We start from the raw sequence: 20,305 nt of genomic DNA on the forward strand, positions 1-20,305 counted from the left end.
CAAAGTATGAGTTTCTTACTGTGAAGAGAGAGGTGAAAGCAAGATTACCGGGAAATCAGGTTATTGATTAGGTCAAAAAGATGGGGCTTACATTTCAGAATTCAGCTGGGATTTTGTTTGTTGCCTCAAAGATGAAAAAAACATTCTGACACATCACAAACTTGAATACAACATTTCCACACCATAACATACATGCATACACGCGCGCACACACATGCACACACACGCACACACACTATGTCCTGCTGTGAAATCAGCTGAAATGCTTTGTGGAGGGGTGTATTTCTCATCGGTTATATGGGTTTCTTTAGGACACTTGGCTGGATGCCAGTCTAGAGTGTATTTGACAACCCTACCTTGAAGTTTCTTCAGGTACAAAACATCTCATCAGGAATTAATGACATGTCTTACTTACTACGACGTCAAAGCCATATTTAAGCCCTCCATTTCTCTTGGGGCTTAATTTAGGTCCTTTTTATATCTCACTAATAAGACACCTATTCTCACCTATATGCTATAGTATATATTATAATTTATGATGCACATAACATATGTTTGTTCACATACATATACTTTAAATGTGTTTGTATTGGCAGTTTGTCACCGAAACATCAGCAACAGTATCAGAAACGATTACTTAAAGTAATGGTTACTCAGCAAATCATTCTTTTTATGCCGTTTTAATGCAAAAAAAAAGAGCCCTCTTCATTTTGGTGGGTCTATTACATCCTCTCAGGGCTGTCATTGTAAGCCACTTAGTTTTCTGTCCTTCACGACATGTGCCTGCCCTTTACACCCTCGGGCCAATTAAAGCATAAATGACATTGGTCAGAGCTCAGTGCCAGGTCTTATTATCTGTTCAGACCTCTCATGAAGAAGAAAAGAGTCACTCAGACCGTCTTAAATAATAAAAAAAAAGATTGACATGAGTTCAGTGAAAGGGAAAATTGAAAGAAATCTGAAACACACGTACAGTATTTTGTCTGCTCGGTCAACAAAAACAATAAAAAACAGAGAGAAAGATTCATGGTTGAACTAGTAAATATCAGCTCCTTGTTTTTCATGCTGCTTTCAGTTTATTGACCGGATTACATTATTCAAACAATTAATTTCCACAGCCTAAGAAAAATGCAGACTTTTTGCCCACTAGGAGATGCTATAAGGCCCAAGGCAAAGCAAACAGAAATTCACCATCCCCGCTGCTCTCAGGGATGCCAAAAGGAGATGTAGCGCAAACAACCTTGAATATGATTGAATAAGCAACAGGCAAAAAAGTGTTTTTCATTTTTGTTTGTTGTTTTTTTTTTTATATGAGGACACACAAACACACGTAAAAACCTTAAAATTATTGGAATTATGAATTAATGCATAGGAAAGACAAGTCTCTGTCGCGACAGGCTGCAAAATTAGGATCTTTCCAATCCTCCAGGCTCTGTCTGCAGCATGAGGAGAGCACGGTTTGAATAACAAGCCTGTATCTGCTTTCTTCTGCCTTCAGCTGAGGTGATGCATGGTGGGCAGCAGCACTATTCTAATAGACACGTGTGGTAATTACAGTAGTGGGAGGCAGCAGAAAGTAGCGATCCAGGGACAGTGCAAAACTATAAATCACCACTGGTGGTTCCGCCCTCCTGCGCGTGGCTGATCACGCTCAACCAAAAAGCAATTCTGTCAACATGTGTTTGGACATTTATCTTCATAAGAGACCGTCTCAGTTTGGGCTCCGGCAACTGAATTTTCCGTCCAGTGGTGATCCAACGTGGACCGGCATTTGTGTAGGAGTCCTGCGCATTAACTCGACCAATTAACCACACTTGAGGTGGCTCGAGCATCATTTTACTTTGTTAAAGAAAGAAAAGATGAGGGAAATAGAAAAAGAAAACCGTCACTTGATATCAGCTTCCTGAGGTGGTGTCCAAATCGAAGATGTGACAATACAGGTGTTTGATAAATAGTAGGAAGTGATGGGGACTGACTAACACAGTGTGCGTGTCCTCTCCAGCTTTATTCACACGGACAGCTGCCTGTCAGCCAGCTGAGCCCAAGCAGGGAGGAGGTGTCTGCTGAGGACCTGGTGTCAGGAAGGTGACAGCAGCGTCCATGAAGATACGCTGAGCCGACCTGAAATGGATGCAGGAGAGAGCCTCTCCTGCCTCTCAGGGACATGGATTCTCAGCGAGGAAGCGGAGACTGCTGGAGCAGGAGACTCAGCCAGACAGAACACGAAAGCCGAGATCGGCCGTGACACGTGATGGACACAAATGCAGGGGGAGAAGCCGCATCCCCCCCCCCCTTTCCCCCCTTTATTCCCCATCCTTAACCTTCCGCTGAGCTGCACGCATGCCTGCAGAAGGCAAAAAGGAGATCAGGGTGGTTTCCAGTTGAACTCTGACCCACATGGAATTTGTGGTTCCTTGATTTGTGGTTCCTTGATTTGTGGTTCCTTGATGCTTCTCGAGATATTAAGGCTTCAGAGAAATCTTAACAGGCCAATCAAAGCATCGTGACATGTTTGGGCAGGGGAAAAAAACAGAAACCCTGCGTGCTGCCAGAAATCCACATGCTTCTTTCAACGGCGACCAAGGGTCAGGCAGGAAGACAGCCGAAAACAACAGCGAGAAATGAAAGGCGACATGAATTGAAAGGTAAATAAATAGCTGCAGGGGTGGATGGACGTTTGTTGTCGGTATGAAAGGATGCCTTGCATGCTTTGGTCTCGGAAAAGCTGTCAGGTGCTTTAACAAGTGCTGGCAGGCCAGTCAATAGACTGTCAGCCGCTAATGTACACATTTCTATTGACACTATCGCCCAGGGAAATACTGACTGATGCGTAAAATCTTTCGGAATAAATCCGCTGCACAGCTGCCTGATCAAGACCATCAGCGAGCTACAATGGAAGCGCCTTTGTCATGTGACGCATGTCCCATTAAAGGCAGCCCACAGTGCGTGCCACCCGGCACATCCTTCCCTGTTGCTGCCTAACGGAATGAGGGTAAACAAGACGGTGGTCATGCAAAGTGATTTAACCCATATCACCATCTCTATTGTGATTTTTCTTGATGTGGCATTTAGTGATCCACCTGACCCCCTGCAGGCCACATATGTGCGATGATTTCTTTTCATCTCCGCCCCTAAATGCCACTGTGACTCATGATCTCCCATCTGGGCATTTAGCACAATCTGTCCTGGCAGCTCGACGGTGTGCCACAGAGGCTGGCCCCTGGCTCTCTTACAAACACAGCCCAGGACAGAAGGACACAACACAGGTGACATAGATCATCACACTGAAGGATCACATCATGGCCAGCAAATGTTTAGCTTTGAAATATTGTTGCAACATGATTTGAGATATTGATTTTGGTACATAAACCTGTGTAAGTGTGGGTTGCCTGTAGCAGAGAAGATTTATACGTGTTGACCTTAACTTTAACCTATGGTGGCTACTCAGCTTTACTTGTTTTTTGATTTTGGTGCTTTTTGAAGGGGAGAAAAGCTCAAAACTTGGAAATGCAGCAGTATGTTCATTCAGATTGTAGTAGTTAACAACAGCTTCAGACCAACCTGCTTTTACAGTGGCAAATCCTACACTACAGCAGGTGTCCAGCGTTCATTTCTCCATCTTTATCCATCCCTCAGAGGGATCTGGACTTTTTAAGTTGACCGGCCACGTTACAAGTCATCCACGAGAGTGATTGAGAGTTGGTTTCATCTGTCTGTCAGACCAACTGGCTTCATAATCAACCCCCTATTCTCCTTTCAGCTCCTAAATTGACTTTCCTTCTCCAGCTCCAGCTTATTTTGCTGAGGCTAATCTCGTAACTTCTCCTGCTTCTCCATGACACCCATCTGAATAACCCATGCCCTTTGGATGTCTTCCCAGACAAGCGTCTGCTTTGCACCAGCTGGTCACCCGGAAGTCACAGGCAAGCTGCTGCAAGTTCCCCCCCAGCACCTGCTATAGATTCACTTTTAAGTTAGCCGCATGCTTCTCCGCTATGGACAAGATCACACATAGATCGTCTAGAGACGCGGCAAAAGTACCCCAAAACAGCTGAAAACAGCCAAAAACATGATGAAAACATGAAGGACCTGGACGACATATGCATCTTAAAAACAACTCCGGGATCTAACTGAACAGATTCAGACAGTGGCCCTTATCGAGCCCCTCTCCCTTCTTCTGCTCTTCATCTTTGTCTCTTTCTACATCTGCATCAGTCTATTTGTTTTGCCCCCCGGCCATCTGCCTCAGGCCTCTGGTTCTGCCTCTGTCCTTTCCTGGACCATCCAGCGGCACGGCTGGCCATCCACATCTGTGTCTCATTTGTTTGTACAAGATCTGGGGCTCTTCTACTTTTTTAAGGTAATTGATGAGAGATGATGAATTTAAGACTCAGTAATTTAATTATTTTTAAAAAGGAGTTATGAGATGACACCATGACCCACCTTTCCTCTCTCCTGGAAAATGCATCTGGCTTTTGTTTTATTGAAATGATTCACAGAAATCTAAGTGAATGAAGACAAATAAAATAGAGCAAAAAAAGAGAGAGAGAACAGGAACGAAAAAGATGAAGGAGGAGGAGGAGGAATAGGAAGAGGAGGAGGAGGTTGTCGGTAAAAGAGAGGGAGAGAGATACTCCAGTGCCTTGCTGACAAACACAGGGTCCCACCAGAGCTGGAAGATGAAAAGGAGAAAGGAGGAGAAGGAGAGAGGGTGGGAAAAGGAGGGGAGTTTGATGGGGGCAGTCAACCCCACCACCCTGGAACAGCCTTCCTTCTCTTCCTCCACCTCCCAGCAGAAAATCTATGCTGGCGCTCTTAGTATTCCTCGCGTCTCTCGCCAAGGCTCTGTGGAGGACGGAGCAGACAAGTGGACTGCTAGTGAGGGCCCTGGCCAGCCGTGTGTGATACTGGTCAGGCCGGTTTTAAACACCCTCCCACTGGCCTGACAGGACGGACAGAACACCAGGCTACTTGAAAAACCGCCACCAGGGATCTGACCAGATGGATCTTCCCAATTCCCATCCTTCACCTCCGCATTCCTACGGATACAAACCTTCAAAATAAGTTCTTGTCAAGAATTTACGAAAGGTTTTGCTCATTTTCAGACTCCCCTCTTGCCAGTTCTCTCGTAAATATCAATGTTTTGTTGCCAGTTATGACACAATTATGCTAATCAAGGCAGCGCTAATTAAGCAAAAGAATGTTTAAGGGAAAAAACTGTAGGAAAAAATAAAAATCCCCTAATGCAGCTTTTGTGTAAAGGAGGATCCCCAGGCCGCGCTCAGAAAAATGCAAATCAATGAGGAAAAACCCACATCTGCACCACGACTGTATTGCTCCTCTGCAAAGCAAACAGCGTGAAGCATGTATGCACAGTGTTGCGTGGATAAATAAAGGTAGGTAAATAAACAGTGCGGCCCCACACGTGTGAGCATCTTTAGCTGCAGCTCAGCTTGGTAAAACACTGTTCTAAAAAAATGACAGTGTTATTGATCAGCAGTTCCACCGTAATCTCCAAACAACACTTTGTTGTCCCTAATACCTTTTCCCCTACATCCCCGCTCCTCTGTCTCCTTGAGCCGGGTTCGTCATGCTTGTGCGATCGCTCTAAAGGTCACAGCTTGTAGCTACTGTCATTAGCTGTCACTCTCCCACACTTCCTCCCTGCTTCTACCTCTCTCCTCCTTCAAGTCACTCTTTGACACGCTTTTCTTTCTTCATCTCTGTGAGCAGGGACCTAGGCGCCATTCTTAGTAGGGCTTGAAGGTTAAAAGCAATGAGGAAGGATCTCATAGTAGAATGAGCCTTGCATACATCTTTGTGCACACAGGTTAGCTGTGCGCTCAACATAACTCAGAGTATTGGGACCACAGGGTCGCGGTGTTCTACACATTGTGTTGGAGGCCATATGTGATGTGGATATTTGGAATAACAGTTATGGAAAAGTAATGTTTTCCTGTGGGGACGTAGAACATGTGTGGTTTTCTCAACTGAACTGTGCACGATACGACACCATGCCAGGCAAAAAACAATTACTGAAACTTGTTGCTGTGATTCCGTTCAAATTTCAACAGGAAATGGTGTTGAAGTGCCTCGGATTCCACTGCTCACTGTGACAGCATGCGGCTAATTGAAACATGTTTGAGTGAGAGGAAGAGGAGAATGGGGGAGAATGAGTAAAGAGACAGCAAATACAGGTGTGGCGCTTTATCTGTTGGGGAGGTGAGGGGTAATCACGGCAAATTTTAATCAGTTCAGATCAATTATTCATGGTCAGGGGCCTAGCAAGCTGATTTCTAAAATGCCCCCTCTCTCTCTCCCCTCTCTCTGACAGCCGTGTATGAATTATTCAGTCTGCATTTACACAAAACAGAGAACTCCATCTCTGATACCTGATCAGTCGGTTAGAAACATTATGCAACAGGGAATGACAATTAGAAATCGGAAAGTGTGTCTCTTGGTATGAGCGCAAACACGCAAACAAAAATCACGCTATGAAAAGCAAGTCTGGAAGAACAACAAACTTCTGGGGAGAGACTTTGACGGATGTTCATTCTAACGGCCTAATGGGCTTTGGAAAAATCAAGATTATCCTCATGCTTCGTCCTGACCTCATCCATCAGTTTATCTAAGTGACCTCCTCCTACCGCGATCAACACTTTTGACCAGGGACTTAGCTCAGCTCCATGTTCGAGCTTTAATCATTTCCTTTGCAGCTCCATCCTCCCACTCTCAGAAAAAAACCATTTCCTGCAGCCCCCACTGGTAATCCAGAATGATGCCACTGCCTTATTTTCTTCCTCACAACATTATCTACCTTGGTCCACTTCCTGTTTCAGCCCATTCTGGGTGATTAAAAAAAACCAAAAAAGCCTGCAGCTGGTCAGAGTCAGAGTATGTTTCCAGGTGAGTTCACACTCTTCTATCTTCTGGCTCCCTAAAGCTTCAATGACCTTCCCTCTCTGGTCTAAAAAGCAGAGTCATCTGTCATTTACTGAACAGTTTCATGCGTCTTCATATCCCAGCTTGATCTAGTCTGTGTAAATCACACATGTGGCTGCTCCCATCTAAAACCAGATTTTTGTATGCTGCGAGTTTGCAGTGGTTTGGAGGGCACGCTGCCCCCAGGAATGGAGTGTATACGAGTGCAAGGACAGAAGATGTAGAGGACTGCAGGTATGTTAGTGAAGAGGTGGTCAGGCAGAGAAAGCCAGATAAATAGACAGCAAACCAATAAGGAAGTGTAATTCTTGCTTGTCGCCGTTTATCACGCCGTACCTGACAGCCACCGACCATAAGTCACCAAATAATCACTCTCAATAATTCAGAGGCTTCTCTTTTGCTCCTCTGTCCCCTTAGCCTGCCCTTGAACAGGCAGAAGGTCAGCCTGCATGCAAACCGTCTCCACGAATGCGGCTTAAGTGCGCCTGGCTCTGACATGTTCGGGTCCTGGAGAACAGGACAAAACATTGCCGAGGCAAAAGCAGAACCTGTTGTTCGTTCCTTCTAGTGTTTCGTAGCAATCTCACATTAGTCTGGTGGGACTAATAGGCTATCAGAATTGACATCTCCATGGGAACATCACACCGCATCACTAAAACACATTTCACTGCTCCTTCTCAACATTCCAGTAATATCCACCTGCACTACGGAGGAGCTCCGACTCAGAGCTGCTTCAGCATGTCTATGTTTTTGGTTTTTCCTCCTCATCTGCTTGGTATTGACAGATTAGCTCTCCAGAATGATGCCACATCTGAACGATCATCATGCTGATTGTTGCTGATTGCATTTGCCAAAAATCAAAGTGGGTAAGAGGCTGTGATCCCTGCAAGCGAGATGATGGTATTAGTGAATAGATCACCTTTCTCTCGTATCGTGACGGACGGCTGGCCCATCCATTCATCCTCGTCATGTTGCTGTCAGAACCAGGCTGCAGACGAGTGATGTCCACCCCTGTCAGGCCCAGCGCTGTCTGCCTCTCTTTGAATGATAGAATTGTAGAGTCTATCTACACACAAGGACAGATCAATTTTTCCCACTCCATCCCTTGTGTCACTGTCTCGCTCTTGTCACACACTGAAAACCCCTCTGGTATGTTCTTATGTGAAGTTCGGACTATTTTCCTCTCCTCTAATCTGAATCTTAATGTGCAGCTTTATTCCATTTGTAGGCCTCTCCGTCAGTCCATCGCAGGCACATTGGAATGCTCCTGACATGGAGAATGCTGGGAAAATTTAATTGTTTGGTTTTTGTTCTACTGTTTGATGCAGTTTATACAGCAGCAGTGATTCCTACCCCCCCCCCACCCCACCCCCCCCCATTCTGGCGTGGCCCTCTGCTTCGTCTGCCTCGCATCAGGAACGGTAAATAAGTGGTAATGGGAGTGAAATGGGAAGGGAAGTCGGCCGACGTGGTTCTGTCATCACTTTAGAAGGTTGCGACCCCAAAGCGCGGTGGCACAGGCCTGCTAAATTATTCAGGCTGTGTCTCAAGCCCCGATCTCTGGAGGAGACGGGCCTGTGATTGCTGGGAGCGGACTGTCTGACATTTGCACATGAAAATCACTCCTGTTTCCCACTAAACAGCAGTTGTACCCATAGAAAACTGCGGAGGGACTCCCGACGATGTTTGACGGGGTCGGGGGGGTGGGGGTTGGGGCAGTTTTTAACCGCAGCTAAAAATCTCAAATGACTGTCGGAGATGCAAACAGACGGAGTTTTGCAGGATTTGAAGTGGAGGTTAGGGCAAATTACAACAACATAATGTGTAGAAATGCTGATTAGAATTGGACTGGCAGGACAGTACTCAGGGGGGCGGGCTGCCTCATAAATCATCTTTCTGAGTGGGGTCAAGGGCCATTTGACTGAGACCTGAGCAGAAACACGATTTCAGTACTGCAATATTTTCTCACAATAATGCAGCCACAACAGATGCATATCCCAGAATGCATATCGAAATTAAAAAATGCCAGCAGCCTGTACAAAGAAATCGTAGTTTCCATTTCCAAAAAAAAAAAAAATCTGTGGATAATGGTACATTTAAATGTTCAGGGCAAATACATTATGTATTACAACATAATTTTAAAAAATGAGCTCGTATTGTATTGTTACTTTGGGCATCTTCATTACATAGTTACAAAAACTGTATGTTCATCTTAAAGATGAAATGTGTGGCCGAGATGTTTTTGATAATCAGATTCTGCCGGAGCAAGAGGAGCAGGAGAGAGTGTGTGAAACCAGAGAGAGAGAAAGAGGATCCCTCTGTATGCTACACCATATCTCTGAGCTAAATGCTAGCCAAGCTGGGGTGAGGGGCAGGGGGAGGCAGAGTGCGGAGGTATAGAGGATAACTGGCCCTGCAGGGAGGGATGAAGGAGGAGAAATTGGCTGGAGGGGGCAGGCGAAGGAGGGGGCGGAGCATCAGATAGATGACAAATTGTGATTAATAAATGTGGTTTGGGACGGCAGTGTAGAGGGTTGTTATTAATAGAGAGAATTAGAGCGGCCGTGCAGCTCAATCTGCACACTGTCACTCTGCATCAGGCCCCCATAATCAGAGCCTAATGAAACAGCACAGCGCCAGGATGTGGACGCATCCGCACCGGAGTGCACTCAGTAAATCGACACAGTGCAGTGCACGCACATGCTCGGGTGGAGGAGAAAGTGAGGCATTTAGAAACACAATATTAAGGATCTGAAGCAACAAAATTATTCTGTGTTAACACATTTCCTCCTGCAGCCAAATGAGATGCTGCTACTGTACCTATGATTGTGAATATCTTCTCCCGTGCATCTATTTTCCCCTCCACTCCACCTGTCAATTTTTGCTCCAAAGCACCCGTTAACATCCCTAATGACCTCTAAATTGATCTACAAGAGAGTAATCTACATAGCAAAGAATGGGGGCTTGATAGCCGGATCCCTGTTATCGTTAACTGAGGAAGACATGAGCGGGGGGCCCCGGGGAGCCACAGCTCTTTCTGCAGCATGCCTCTCGGGAACGATATGTCTTCTTCCATCAGAGCTTATTGTGTGCTGGTCACACATGGCGACGGTGAAAAAGGGCTCAAAGCTTGAAACAAAACTCAATATATCATGCAAGCGTACGGCAGGTGACACATGCTGGAGCCGAAATTGTGTCACCCACTTGAAATATTTGATTTCTGCGTTAGCACAATAATAATGTGGGCAAGTGAGCAATTTAACATTTGGTATCAATTTTAATGCTACAAATGTGCAGATGTGTGACCTCGACGCCATAAAGCAGACTTGCTGAATAAAGAAAATGAGATTGAAAAGGGGAAAATAACGCCTAATGCTGAAATGAGTGTGGACACTGGGGGAAGGGGGGACTAATCCAAAGAGAATGGTGAGAGAGCGAGACAGGCGTGGATATTTCAATATTAATCACCTCAGTAATATTTTAACAGGCTTTAAAAATCCAATCCTGAGCATATTGCCTCTGTCTACTGGCAGTGATTATCAGCCCCCTTGCTGCCTCCCGCCTACTCTTCCAAAACTGAGTGAATGGCAAACTGGGACTGACACGACGTTTAGCTCAACCTCATCCTGCTCTTACCAACATCGCCTGCTGGGACTTTTACAGAGTTCCCCCCACCCTCAATCCCAGATCCAACACGGCATTTTTTAGAAAATCCCCCCTCCAAAAATGACCAATAATACACCTCTCCGTGACCTGAAGCATCGTGTCGGATGATGCCAGACAGACAGTCATCACATCCGAGGGGGGAGAGGTCAAAGAGGTGGCGGTTGATGAAAAAGGGAGCCATCAATACTGTATGGAGACCCGTCCCCCTTAGCTCCCATCATTAAAGTTTAAACATGCGATGCACAATCGTGACACAAGTCTCTGAGGACGTGATGATATGAGCTGAGAACAAACACATCAGAACTGAGCCATATTTTATGATAAATAATGTTTCTTTACTCACTGCAAAAGGCTGAGACCAACAGAAGGCCTTCCCAACCCTTTGAGTCGTGTTTGTGGTGGCGGAGCGCAGCTATTGTGTGAAGCAATGTTTGTGGGGCAGGGTGTCTCACTAATGAGGCTTCATGGCTGTGGGATGCTTGTGGTCAGGGAGACATTTAGCGTCTTCTCTCCCTTCTTCACACACCATGCTGGGAGAGCTTTCGGTCCATCTCCTGCTTTCCTCTCCAACTGCACAGATGATGAATAAAATAAAAAACAAAGACAAAAAAACCCAACCCATTCTGCTGTGGTTCGGAGGGGATCCATCAAAGTCTGGGCTTCCAAAGAGTTGGCCTCTAAAGACAGGTGCTGTCGGGGCTAACGAGCCTCAATTAGGAGGAGAAATCAATCTGCGGCAGACCCAACTTTTTAATGCGGCATGGCTCACAAGAATCCTGGTTATTTAAAAATAGAAATAAAATGGAATAGATAGTTGGGGATTGGCTGACGGAGAGAGAGAGACACACAGAGAGAGAGAGAGAGAGAGAGAGAGAGAGAGAGAGAGAGAGAGAGAGAGAGAGAGAGAGAGAGAGAGAGAGAGAGAGATCTAACAGGTGTCGGACAGCCTGTGGACCAAACACCGCGATAAGCGATACAGGGAACAGACGCCAGAATGGTGCGTTAGTTTGTCGCGCATCCTTCATTTGGAATGACTTCACAAAATAAATACAATAAAAAATAAACTAAAAATTGTGGCAGTCAGCACCTTGATCAGATTTTCCATCCGGAGAAAAAGAGACGGGATTTAAGGAAGTCTGATCACTTTCCTGGCACATCCTGCGCGCCGAATTACTTTGATCTCTTTTGTTCAGAGAGGAGCTGTCGGACAGTGTCAGACAATCCCATCACCTCAGGCATTTGCAAAATAGAAAAGAAGTAAGTAAGTTATGTGGTAAGTTATTTTAATTTCATTTCTGTTCGTGATTTCGTCAGAATTTTGCAGAGGAAAAACTCGCTGCTCGGCGCACCGCGTAATTACCGCGGAAGATGTCTTTGATGACGATAACACTAATTTATTAAAAAATATATTTTTATTTCAAATGAAGAAAAAAAAGACAAATCAGTTATTAATTTGTTGTATTTCCTCCCTCATTGTTCCAGATGCGGATGTAGACAGAAGACATCACGGGCAAGTGGAAAAAGAAGTAATCAGATGATGATTTCAGAGAGAGATAACCATTTCATCCTCACAATGAGACAGTCACAGTGAGAGAAAACACTGCATTTTTAAGTTGTCAGAAACAGTCTGACCCCCCCCAAAAAACAAATCTTCAAATAGCCCAAAAAGACGGATCAGCAAGCATTTCCACTCAGCAATCTGAATTCGGCGTTATTTCCTAATTTCAGTGCTTTAATAAGCTCTGCTGTCATAATAACAGCCGCAGCTCAGTTCTGGATTCTGTCTGATATTCATATGATAACAGGGAAATCCAAAAAAGCTGGACGAGATTTCAACAGAAGAATTTTGGGGGGGTTGTGATGCGACACCGCAGACCTGAGACGCTGAGACTTTTAGGTTAAGTCACTCAGACGCTGAAACGTTTTTCAGCACTAATCTGCTATATTTACCTGCCTTGGTGGACATCTTTAATGTTTGTTTAGATTTCCTTATACCCCTGGGCTTTTTGGACAATTGAAATTGATCCCCCTACACTCTTTCCCACATTTTTATCACCTTTTCCTACCACGCTGGTCCTCTGAGAGGTTTCATCCTGGCCGGCAATATTCCAGCTAAGGGGGAAGAGGACTTCCTGACGCTGGCCGCCTCGCGGCTCAGCCGCAGGAAGCGTGTGATTGGAGCTGCAGTCGGCGTGGCCATGGTTTTAATATTGCTGGTGGCCATTCCGCTGCTGGTCCACACGACCAAAGGAAGGAAAGCTGGGACGGCGGGGAGCCATTTTGAAATGTTGGGAAGCTGCAAGATGGTATGCGGCCCCTACACCACATCTCAGCCTGGCCAGGAGTTAACAGCTGCATCTCCACCTCCCCAGGATTACTCTGGGAAGAAAATAAAATCTGGGCTTCGTGGGCCACCGGGGATACCCGGCCCGCCGGGAGTAAGAGGTCCACCCGGAGAGCCAGGAAAGCCAGGGCCGCAAGGGCCCCCGGGTCCAGGCCCTGGTGGCTACTCGCCTTCACTCTACATTCCCAAAATTGCCTTTTATGCTGGGCTACGCAAGCAGCACGAGGGGAGCGAAATACTGAAATTTGATGACGTTGTGACCAATGTCGGCAACTACTATGAGCCCAGCACCGGCAAGTTCACCTGTCCTCTGCCAGGCATCTACTTCTTCACCTACCATGTTCTTATGAGAGGTGGTGATGGGACCAGCATGTGGGCAGACCTGAAGAAGAATGGACTGGTCAGTAATATGTGGGCGTGTGTGCGAGAGAGAGCGAGAGATCATGTGTGCATGGTAATATGTGGACTAAAGAATATGAGCACACATGAGTTTGTATGTATGCATGCACACGAACATGCAACTCTTTCTTCTTTTTTTTCCCTTGACCATCTGGTGTTAGTGCTGCCCAGAGCTCACCTCTGTAACATCGAGCTTTTCAGATTCAAAGCACATTCTACTTAACAGGTGACAGCATGACAGCCCAAGAATGGAATAGCCATCTTTCCGCTCATTAAGGGGAATTCATGTTACACAGCCTGCAAATCACAGCTACAGATATCTGCATTCCCACGTGTCCTGCGACTGAAATGACAAGTCGCAGAATGCGCCCGCTGCCATCCAGAGGAACAGTCTAATTAGTCAGTATCTTACGCCAGAGCTTGATTATCGCCCAAACAGAAGTGCAAAAGAGCACTGGAGAAATGTCTGTCAGTGTGCAGGCCAGTCAGTTTCCACCTTGGCTAAATAAATAATAAATGTAAAATTGACAGTCTACTCATCCACCTTCTCCTTCCCCAGACGCTAATTAAAGACAGGGGGGTTGATGGGAAGAGGTGGGATGGTTTCCACGGAGGACTCACAGAAAATATGTTGCATGGTGCGTTTCACGTTCCCTTTCAAACCCTCCTCTCAGACCTGGAGCGATACAAAGGAAGCCCCGCCTCCTACATCATTTTTGGAGTAATTTCAAGACTATTCTAAAATCAAAATCAGCCAATTCTTTGATGATATGGGTGCCTGAATCCACCTGCCCACTGACCTCGGCAGCCATTCAAGCAACCCTGTAAATAATTTACACATCTAAATTAGATCTCTGAACACTTGCTATATTCCCCCCCCCCCCCCCCCCAACCCCTCCTCACCGCACTCATTGATTGTCCATTAATTATCTTTTTAGTCTGCTCACTTTCAATTTCGCCTATCTCCTCCTGACACCCTCATGGGGCCTGAGCACCATAAAGGTTCCCTAAAACAGCAGGCATGTGTCTAACTGACGCTGGGTTTGGCTAAACGGATTTGTTCCCTAGGTGCTGGCGCTGAAGTGGATATTTTGTTAACTGTCGTGTTCTCGCTTTTTTTGTAAAAAAAAAACAACAGATTTTAGGGTTTCACACCAATGAATGAGGTCGTGGGCAGTCTGGGCTTTGTTAGGCATTCTGTCCGTAACATGTCAGCAGCGAGACAGGTTGAGTGAGGATGAATGAGCCGCAGGCGTCTGGACATGACGGGGGCACACACTCGGAGGCAGCGGAACGGCTGGGGGGGGGGGGGCAAAACAAGACAAGTGAGTTGATAGCAAGACTGGGGTGGAGCAGAAGAAGATAGATGACTTAATGGAGGTGTGGAGACAGTGGGCTGCTAGACGAGGCATCGGGGAGGCTGCTGGTGAAGGCATTAAGATTACACACGATGGCTGGTGGACACCCACTCGGTCTGGGTTTGACAAATGAGCAAGGTCAGAAAGAGAGACAAAGCGGTTTACATTCTCACAGCTTACCCAGTTTCTGCACATGACGGAATCAGATCATTTACTCCTGTTGTGCCACTCTGCTAATGATATTTAAATTGGAGCCCTGAGGTGGGCGTTCAAGTGTGAGTCGCGTCACACGAGTGCGGTGTAATGCAAGGATCTCGGGAAGATGTACCGACTGTGGCGGGATTTCAATAGATCCAATACCTATTACCTTCGGCAAATCCCCACCCTGTAAAGCCAACCTGCTCACACCTCAATCCAACCTCCACAAATCATTGCAGCACGACATGGATTCAGAGTCGGGGGATTTGTGATCGGAGGGGAGGGCGGCGGTCACTACTTCAGCTGCTTGCATGTTTGAAAAGCAACTGTTACGTATGTCACATATAGTCCAGTCACATACAGCTCCAGTTTATAGGAAATAGCAAATATTAATTCAGTCAATATGGTTAGTATATCAGAAAGTACAGTTACATTGCATAACCTGCTCCGTTTATACCTAAAGTTAGTTAAAAAAAAACTTCATATATTGTGTGGTGTAGGCAAACGCATGCTGGATTCTTCTCCCTTTTATTTTCTCCCTTGGTTCATTTTTTATGTGTCATAGTTTTAAATAACTCAGTTAAAGGTCAGATTATTACACTGTAATGTTGAAATGTCATCACTTGCTGTAATGGCCACTACCTGTATTAACTTTCCCTGTACAAAGACACAGATATGTGACGGGTGAAATATACAGTAATTAACCTTAGGGAAGTGTGAAGGAACTGGAGAAGAAGACTCACTTCTCTAAAGCTTACTCTAGAGAGATAAATAATCTAGAATCCTGCATGTTGTGCACAGGCTTTCACCATTTTGCAACATCGCGTGTAAACTGTATACATTACTTACCGTGCTCACTACATCGTGGCATCAGTATTCACCCTAAGTGAATCAGAGCAAATATCTTGACATTTTTCCTGCAGTCTATTTTTTATATTTAAATGTAAAGGGGGGGAAATCAAGAGTCATTAAATCTGCTCTTTAACAGACCCCAGCAGAAATAAAGAACAGCACATAATGGCAGTCTAAGTTATGGTTGGCCATGGTTTTCGCCACGTAATCCCCGGGCTCCCACAAGGCAGGGAAAACCTATTCAATAAATATTCTATTTCCACTATAACCCAACATCCATTCACCGCCCCCCCATGAGTCCGCCGACATTCTGCAATGTGTTTCGGTCCCTTAGGTAAGTTTAAAAGCTACTTTTCTATTGTCTTCGCTCTAAGAGGCCAGTATATCACCGTGAATGAATCCTGTCACTTTTATTACCAGTGGAGCACGGCAGCGCAGATAAAAACACGACTTCATATACTGCCGCTGCGTCTCCCCAGCCTCACAAAATAGCCTTGCTCGACCGGCCTGCCCCTCCCTCCCCTTTCCTTAAAACCTGGTCTCCTTGTTTTCATTCATCCCCCCTCTACCGTCATTTTGTTTATCCTTGTCTGTCTTCTTCGCGGCTCCGCTTGTATTGAAAATGACACTGCTACAGCCACCTCTCCTCCCCCCTTGTTGCCTGTGGCCCCCTTTGCTGTCCAGCATGTTTACTGGAGGCCCTATAATGAAAGGGGCACAACAGACACAGAGAAAGCCACAGAGTGGCCCTGGGGACCCCCCACCTCACGCCTCACAACCCCTCCTTCTCCAGGATCAGCCACAGTGAGCAGTCTGGTTCACACGGATCAGTCTATGTCCTCCAGCCATATCCATCTCCTCTGCCGGCTTTCAGTCTTAATCCCAGCGTGGCTCCACTGCACAGGCCGTATCCCACATGTGCATTAATGGTTCACTTGCTTGGGAACGTCGACGCCAATTTATAAAGCAAATAGAGGTTTACGATTCCTTTACCAAACAACTCAACGTTATGTTGTTAAATTTGAATTTAATTTCATGCATCAAGGAGGGGCAATCCGAGTGGAGGTCAGGGGGGAAATCCCCCATACATCCCAAATGGTTTGACGGTTTGGTGAAATAATGAGCCGGATGACATATGGGTGCCATCGACAGGAAGTCACAACAACATCCTCGCTGTCAGTTGCAGCCAAAGATGCAAATGTGATGTCGGCTGTCATTACACACGTCAAGAAGAGCAGCATCCTAACCTTTATAGATGACACTGGTCTCAGGCCATTATTTGAGAAATGGTCCAATTAGAGCACAGGAAAGTTTCCATTACAGCCAAGGTTTAATGGTGTTAACTTGAGCAGCGTGGGCTACAAAAGGAAATGAAGACTTCTTGTTTGTGTGTGCTCCGCTTCTGTGTTTGAACAGGAAAATTCCCACTGTGTTCAATGAAAGCAAATTAAATTCTGAACAGCTGAATAGGAATGTAATGACATGGATACAGAAGATTTGTTCTGCGGACCAGGTTGGAGTTCTTTTGTAACAAGGCCCCCTCTGCAGTGTGGCAACACCGGCGGTTGGTTTTGCCGTGCGGTCGTTGTCTCAGGAGATATCAACCCAGACCTTTAATCCATTTGCCTTCAGCCTCCCGTTCACCGTCCGCCACCTTTCTCTCTGCCGAGAGCAACATCCGTGGATCGCACTTCGGAAAACCCGCGGTGGGTGACAAAAAAGCTGTTATGGACCGGAGCGAGAGCACGCCTAGAGTAATTCAGGTTCTGTCGCTCGGCCATTGACTGTTCACAAATTGATGCCCGCTCATTGGGGAGGCAGAGGCCCCGACGACGGGACTGACAGGATGTTAGTTGAGTTGCAGATCAGATCATACTGGAGCTGTCACGGCGATGTGGCGAGCTTGTCGGGCCGTTGAGACAGATTGAGTGCTCCCACTGCAACATCCGTCCGTCTGGCCATCTGTCCGTCTGTCCATCTGTCCGTCTTCAAAGGAACAATATCGCGTCCTGTCCTCAGACACAGTGAATTCTGTCTGAGTGTGTACAATTACTGAAGCCAATTAAACATGTTAACAAACATGTAAAGATCCACTGCTGCTGGGTCAATAAGACCAGGCTCAAGCCCTGCATGTAAATGGGGAGCTGTCTGGCTTCGCCGCTGGCCACTCAATATCATGCATATTGAGCGGCCGGGGATCATAAGCAACAGGTCAATAGCTGGTGCGAATACTGGAGCTGTTCCTCACGTGTGCCCGTTTCCCTATAGACAACCTGTTGTCCCCTGTGAATCTGCTTATCTCCACAACCCAATCAGATTTCCATCTCCAGTCCTTTACGCTGCAGCTGATCAATACGGAGCAGAGTGGTTGTGTTCCCGGTCCACCTTGGGGGTCGCGGATCCAGCCCATTTGTTTATCCGGTGTGAATGTAGAGGCGATGTCACTACTTGTGAATCTGTGCATGCGCAGGGAGTTTATAAATGATCGGGAGATGACCCGGCACAACAAAAGGGCAATAAAGGGAACAGATGAACATCTAGAGAGAGGGAAATTTTACACACTTGTGAAACACACAAGCTGATTTGTTAATTGAGACCTGTCCCGGCACCATTTACAGTACCGAGCACATGTCCTGGTGTGCAGCTGAACCCGTCTGGTATAAGTCTCTCCAGCCTCAGTTAACCTGCATCCTGTTAATTGTATTATTTGTTTACAATCAACATTTACATCTCCCCATATCAGAACACCCCAGGCTGAAAGTTTGCTTGGCCATAAAGCAGTAATCTTACACCCAGCACAGATGCCATTTTTGCCACATGTGCATGATCAAGAGCAAAGGCTTTGCACAACCTCCAGTTCCCTCCAGTCGTGTCCCGTGTTTGCTTTATGCTTCCCAGAACTTTCTTCTAAGTGTTTGTGACATTTTAAAGTGTTTGATCTGTGTTCTAATCGCGGGTGCATCTGTCCTCTGTGGGTGACAGGTAAGAGCCAGCGCCATTGCTCAGGATGCTGATCAGAATTACGACTATGCCTCCAACAGTGTGATCCTGCATTTGGACGTGGGTGATGAGGTGTGTGTGCAGCTGGACGGAGGAAAGGTCCACGGAGGGAACACAAACAAATACAGCACCTTCTCCGGCTTCCTCATCTACCCCGACTGAGAAAACGGACCCTTGACACGTGCGCCTACACCCACATACACATGTGCAAATGGTGCACATACGCTGACACGCTTATTGTATGTGCATGCAACAGATAGAAGGGAACGGGCACCAAAAATTAAAACAGATTATTGAATTAGATCCTGGGATTATATTGGCATCTCTGGTCAGACGGTGACTCTGAAATATCAAGAATAGTTGCATATTATCCAATAAGGAAATGAGAATCTAACAATCACAATCAGTCTAATTGTAGTTTAATGCAATAATGGTGTTTAGGGAGCCATTAATGAAGCTGACTCTAGGCTGAGGCAAATGCACATCTGCCCTTATCTGCTTTTTCTTTTCCCTTCCTGTGTCCTCCAATTGAAAGGTCTGCCTACGTGTTGCAGCCCATAATCACATCCAGCATCTCCTGTCCAAATCATGCAGGATATAACAAGGATTGAACTAAATATATTATTCTATACAGTACATTTTATGGATTGTGTGTTTTAATTGCCAAGTGCATTATAATGTATGTGTGTGTATGATGAAATACACTATGGATGAGTGGAAAAACAAAGGAGGAGGTAGTGGTTTATTTACATTTAATGTTGTGTCAGAGGCTTTAAATAAATCCTTTTTTGAGATCCAGTTACATCATCACATGTACTCCAAGGATGGGTCACCTGGTATGTTCCATAGGTCAACTAGGTACTTGCTATTAAAATATGTATACCTCCTCTGTGTTTATGCATTCATTTGGTCACTCCTAATGTGGAAAGGCTGGTGGAATCGAATGTGGAGAAATTGAATGCATCGCATGACCGTGTGTGGATTTTCTGAGATGGAAGGAGCCTCCCCGTGCCTTCTCCAGCATGGATTTCCAATATGTCTTAAGACAGTGTCTAAGGCACATAAACATTAATGCCACTGTATCGATCAAAGCTTGCAATACGCACAAGATCAACAAAATACAGCCATTTTTAAAAAAAAGCAACTATATTGTGATCGATTGTGCAGCACAGGTGTTGTTTATCGGGGCATAAGAAAAATGTGCGTGAAGAATTCCTGTCCAATATTTTAAATTTACCGGCAAGCTCAATTCATTATTTTCAACACACAGTACTCAGTTCACAACTGCTGTTGCAATTATGCAATTGTTCTACTTAATTACCTCGCAGCTATGCATGACGACAAATTGTAATCTAACATCCATCCAAATTAATAATCCTAATCCAGACATTAGATACGGCATGTCTAAATAAACATTATTATAATTACTTGCATAAACCCTTTTTAGTTGTAATAGTTGGCATTTGTTTTTCAAAATTCCAGTTAATGAAGAATAATGATACTATTAGTCTTTTTTTAGTAATTTTATAAGATCATTTTCAGAGAT

At 45.5% G+C, this 20,305-nt stretch overlaps 1 protein-coding gene across 2 annotated transcripts; it reads left to right on the forward strand.

Moving 5' to 3' along the window:
• Positions 1 to 11,570: 11,570 nt before the first annotated feature.
• c1ql4a (complement component 1, q subcomponent-like 4) lies at positions 11,571 to 18,921 on the forward strand. Of its 2 annotated transcripts, none has more exons than XM_029833714.1 (3): positions 11,571 to 11,881; positions 12,091 to 13,352; positions 18,742 to 18,921. In XM_029833714.1, the coding sequence occupies exons 2-3, from the start codon at positions 12,807 to 12,809 to the stop codon at positions 18,919 to 18,921; spliced, it is 726 nt and encodes a 241-aa protein (XP_029689574.1). In that variant the 5' UTR covers positions 11,571 to 11,881; positions 12,091 to 12,806. The 2 variants fall into 2 exon arrangements, with proteins under 2 accessions (XP_029689574.1, XP_003963130.1); XM_003963081.3 differs by having other exon boundaries at positions 11,571 to 11,865.
• The last annotated feature ends 1,384 nt before the right edge of the window (positions 18,922 to 20,305 follow it).

Source organism: Takifugu rubripes, chromosome 3 (assembly GCF_901000725.2).
Source record: "Takifugu rubripes chromosome 3, fTakRub1.2, whole genome shotgun sequence".
Lineage (NCBI taxonomy): Eukaryota > Metazoa > Chordata > Actinopteri > Tetraodontiformes > Tetraodontidae > Takifugu > Takifugu rubripes.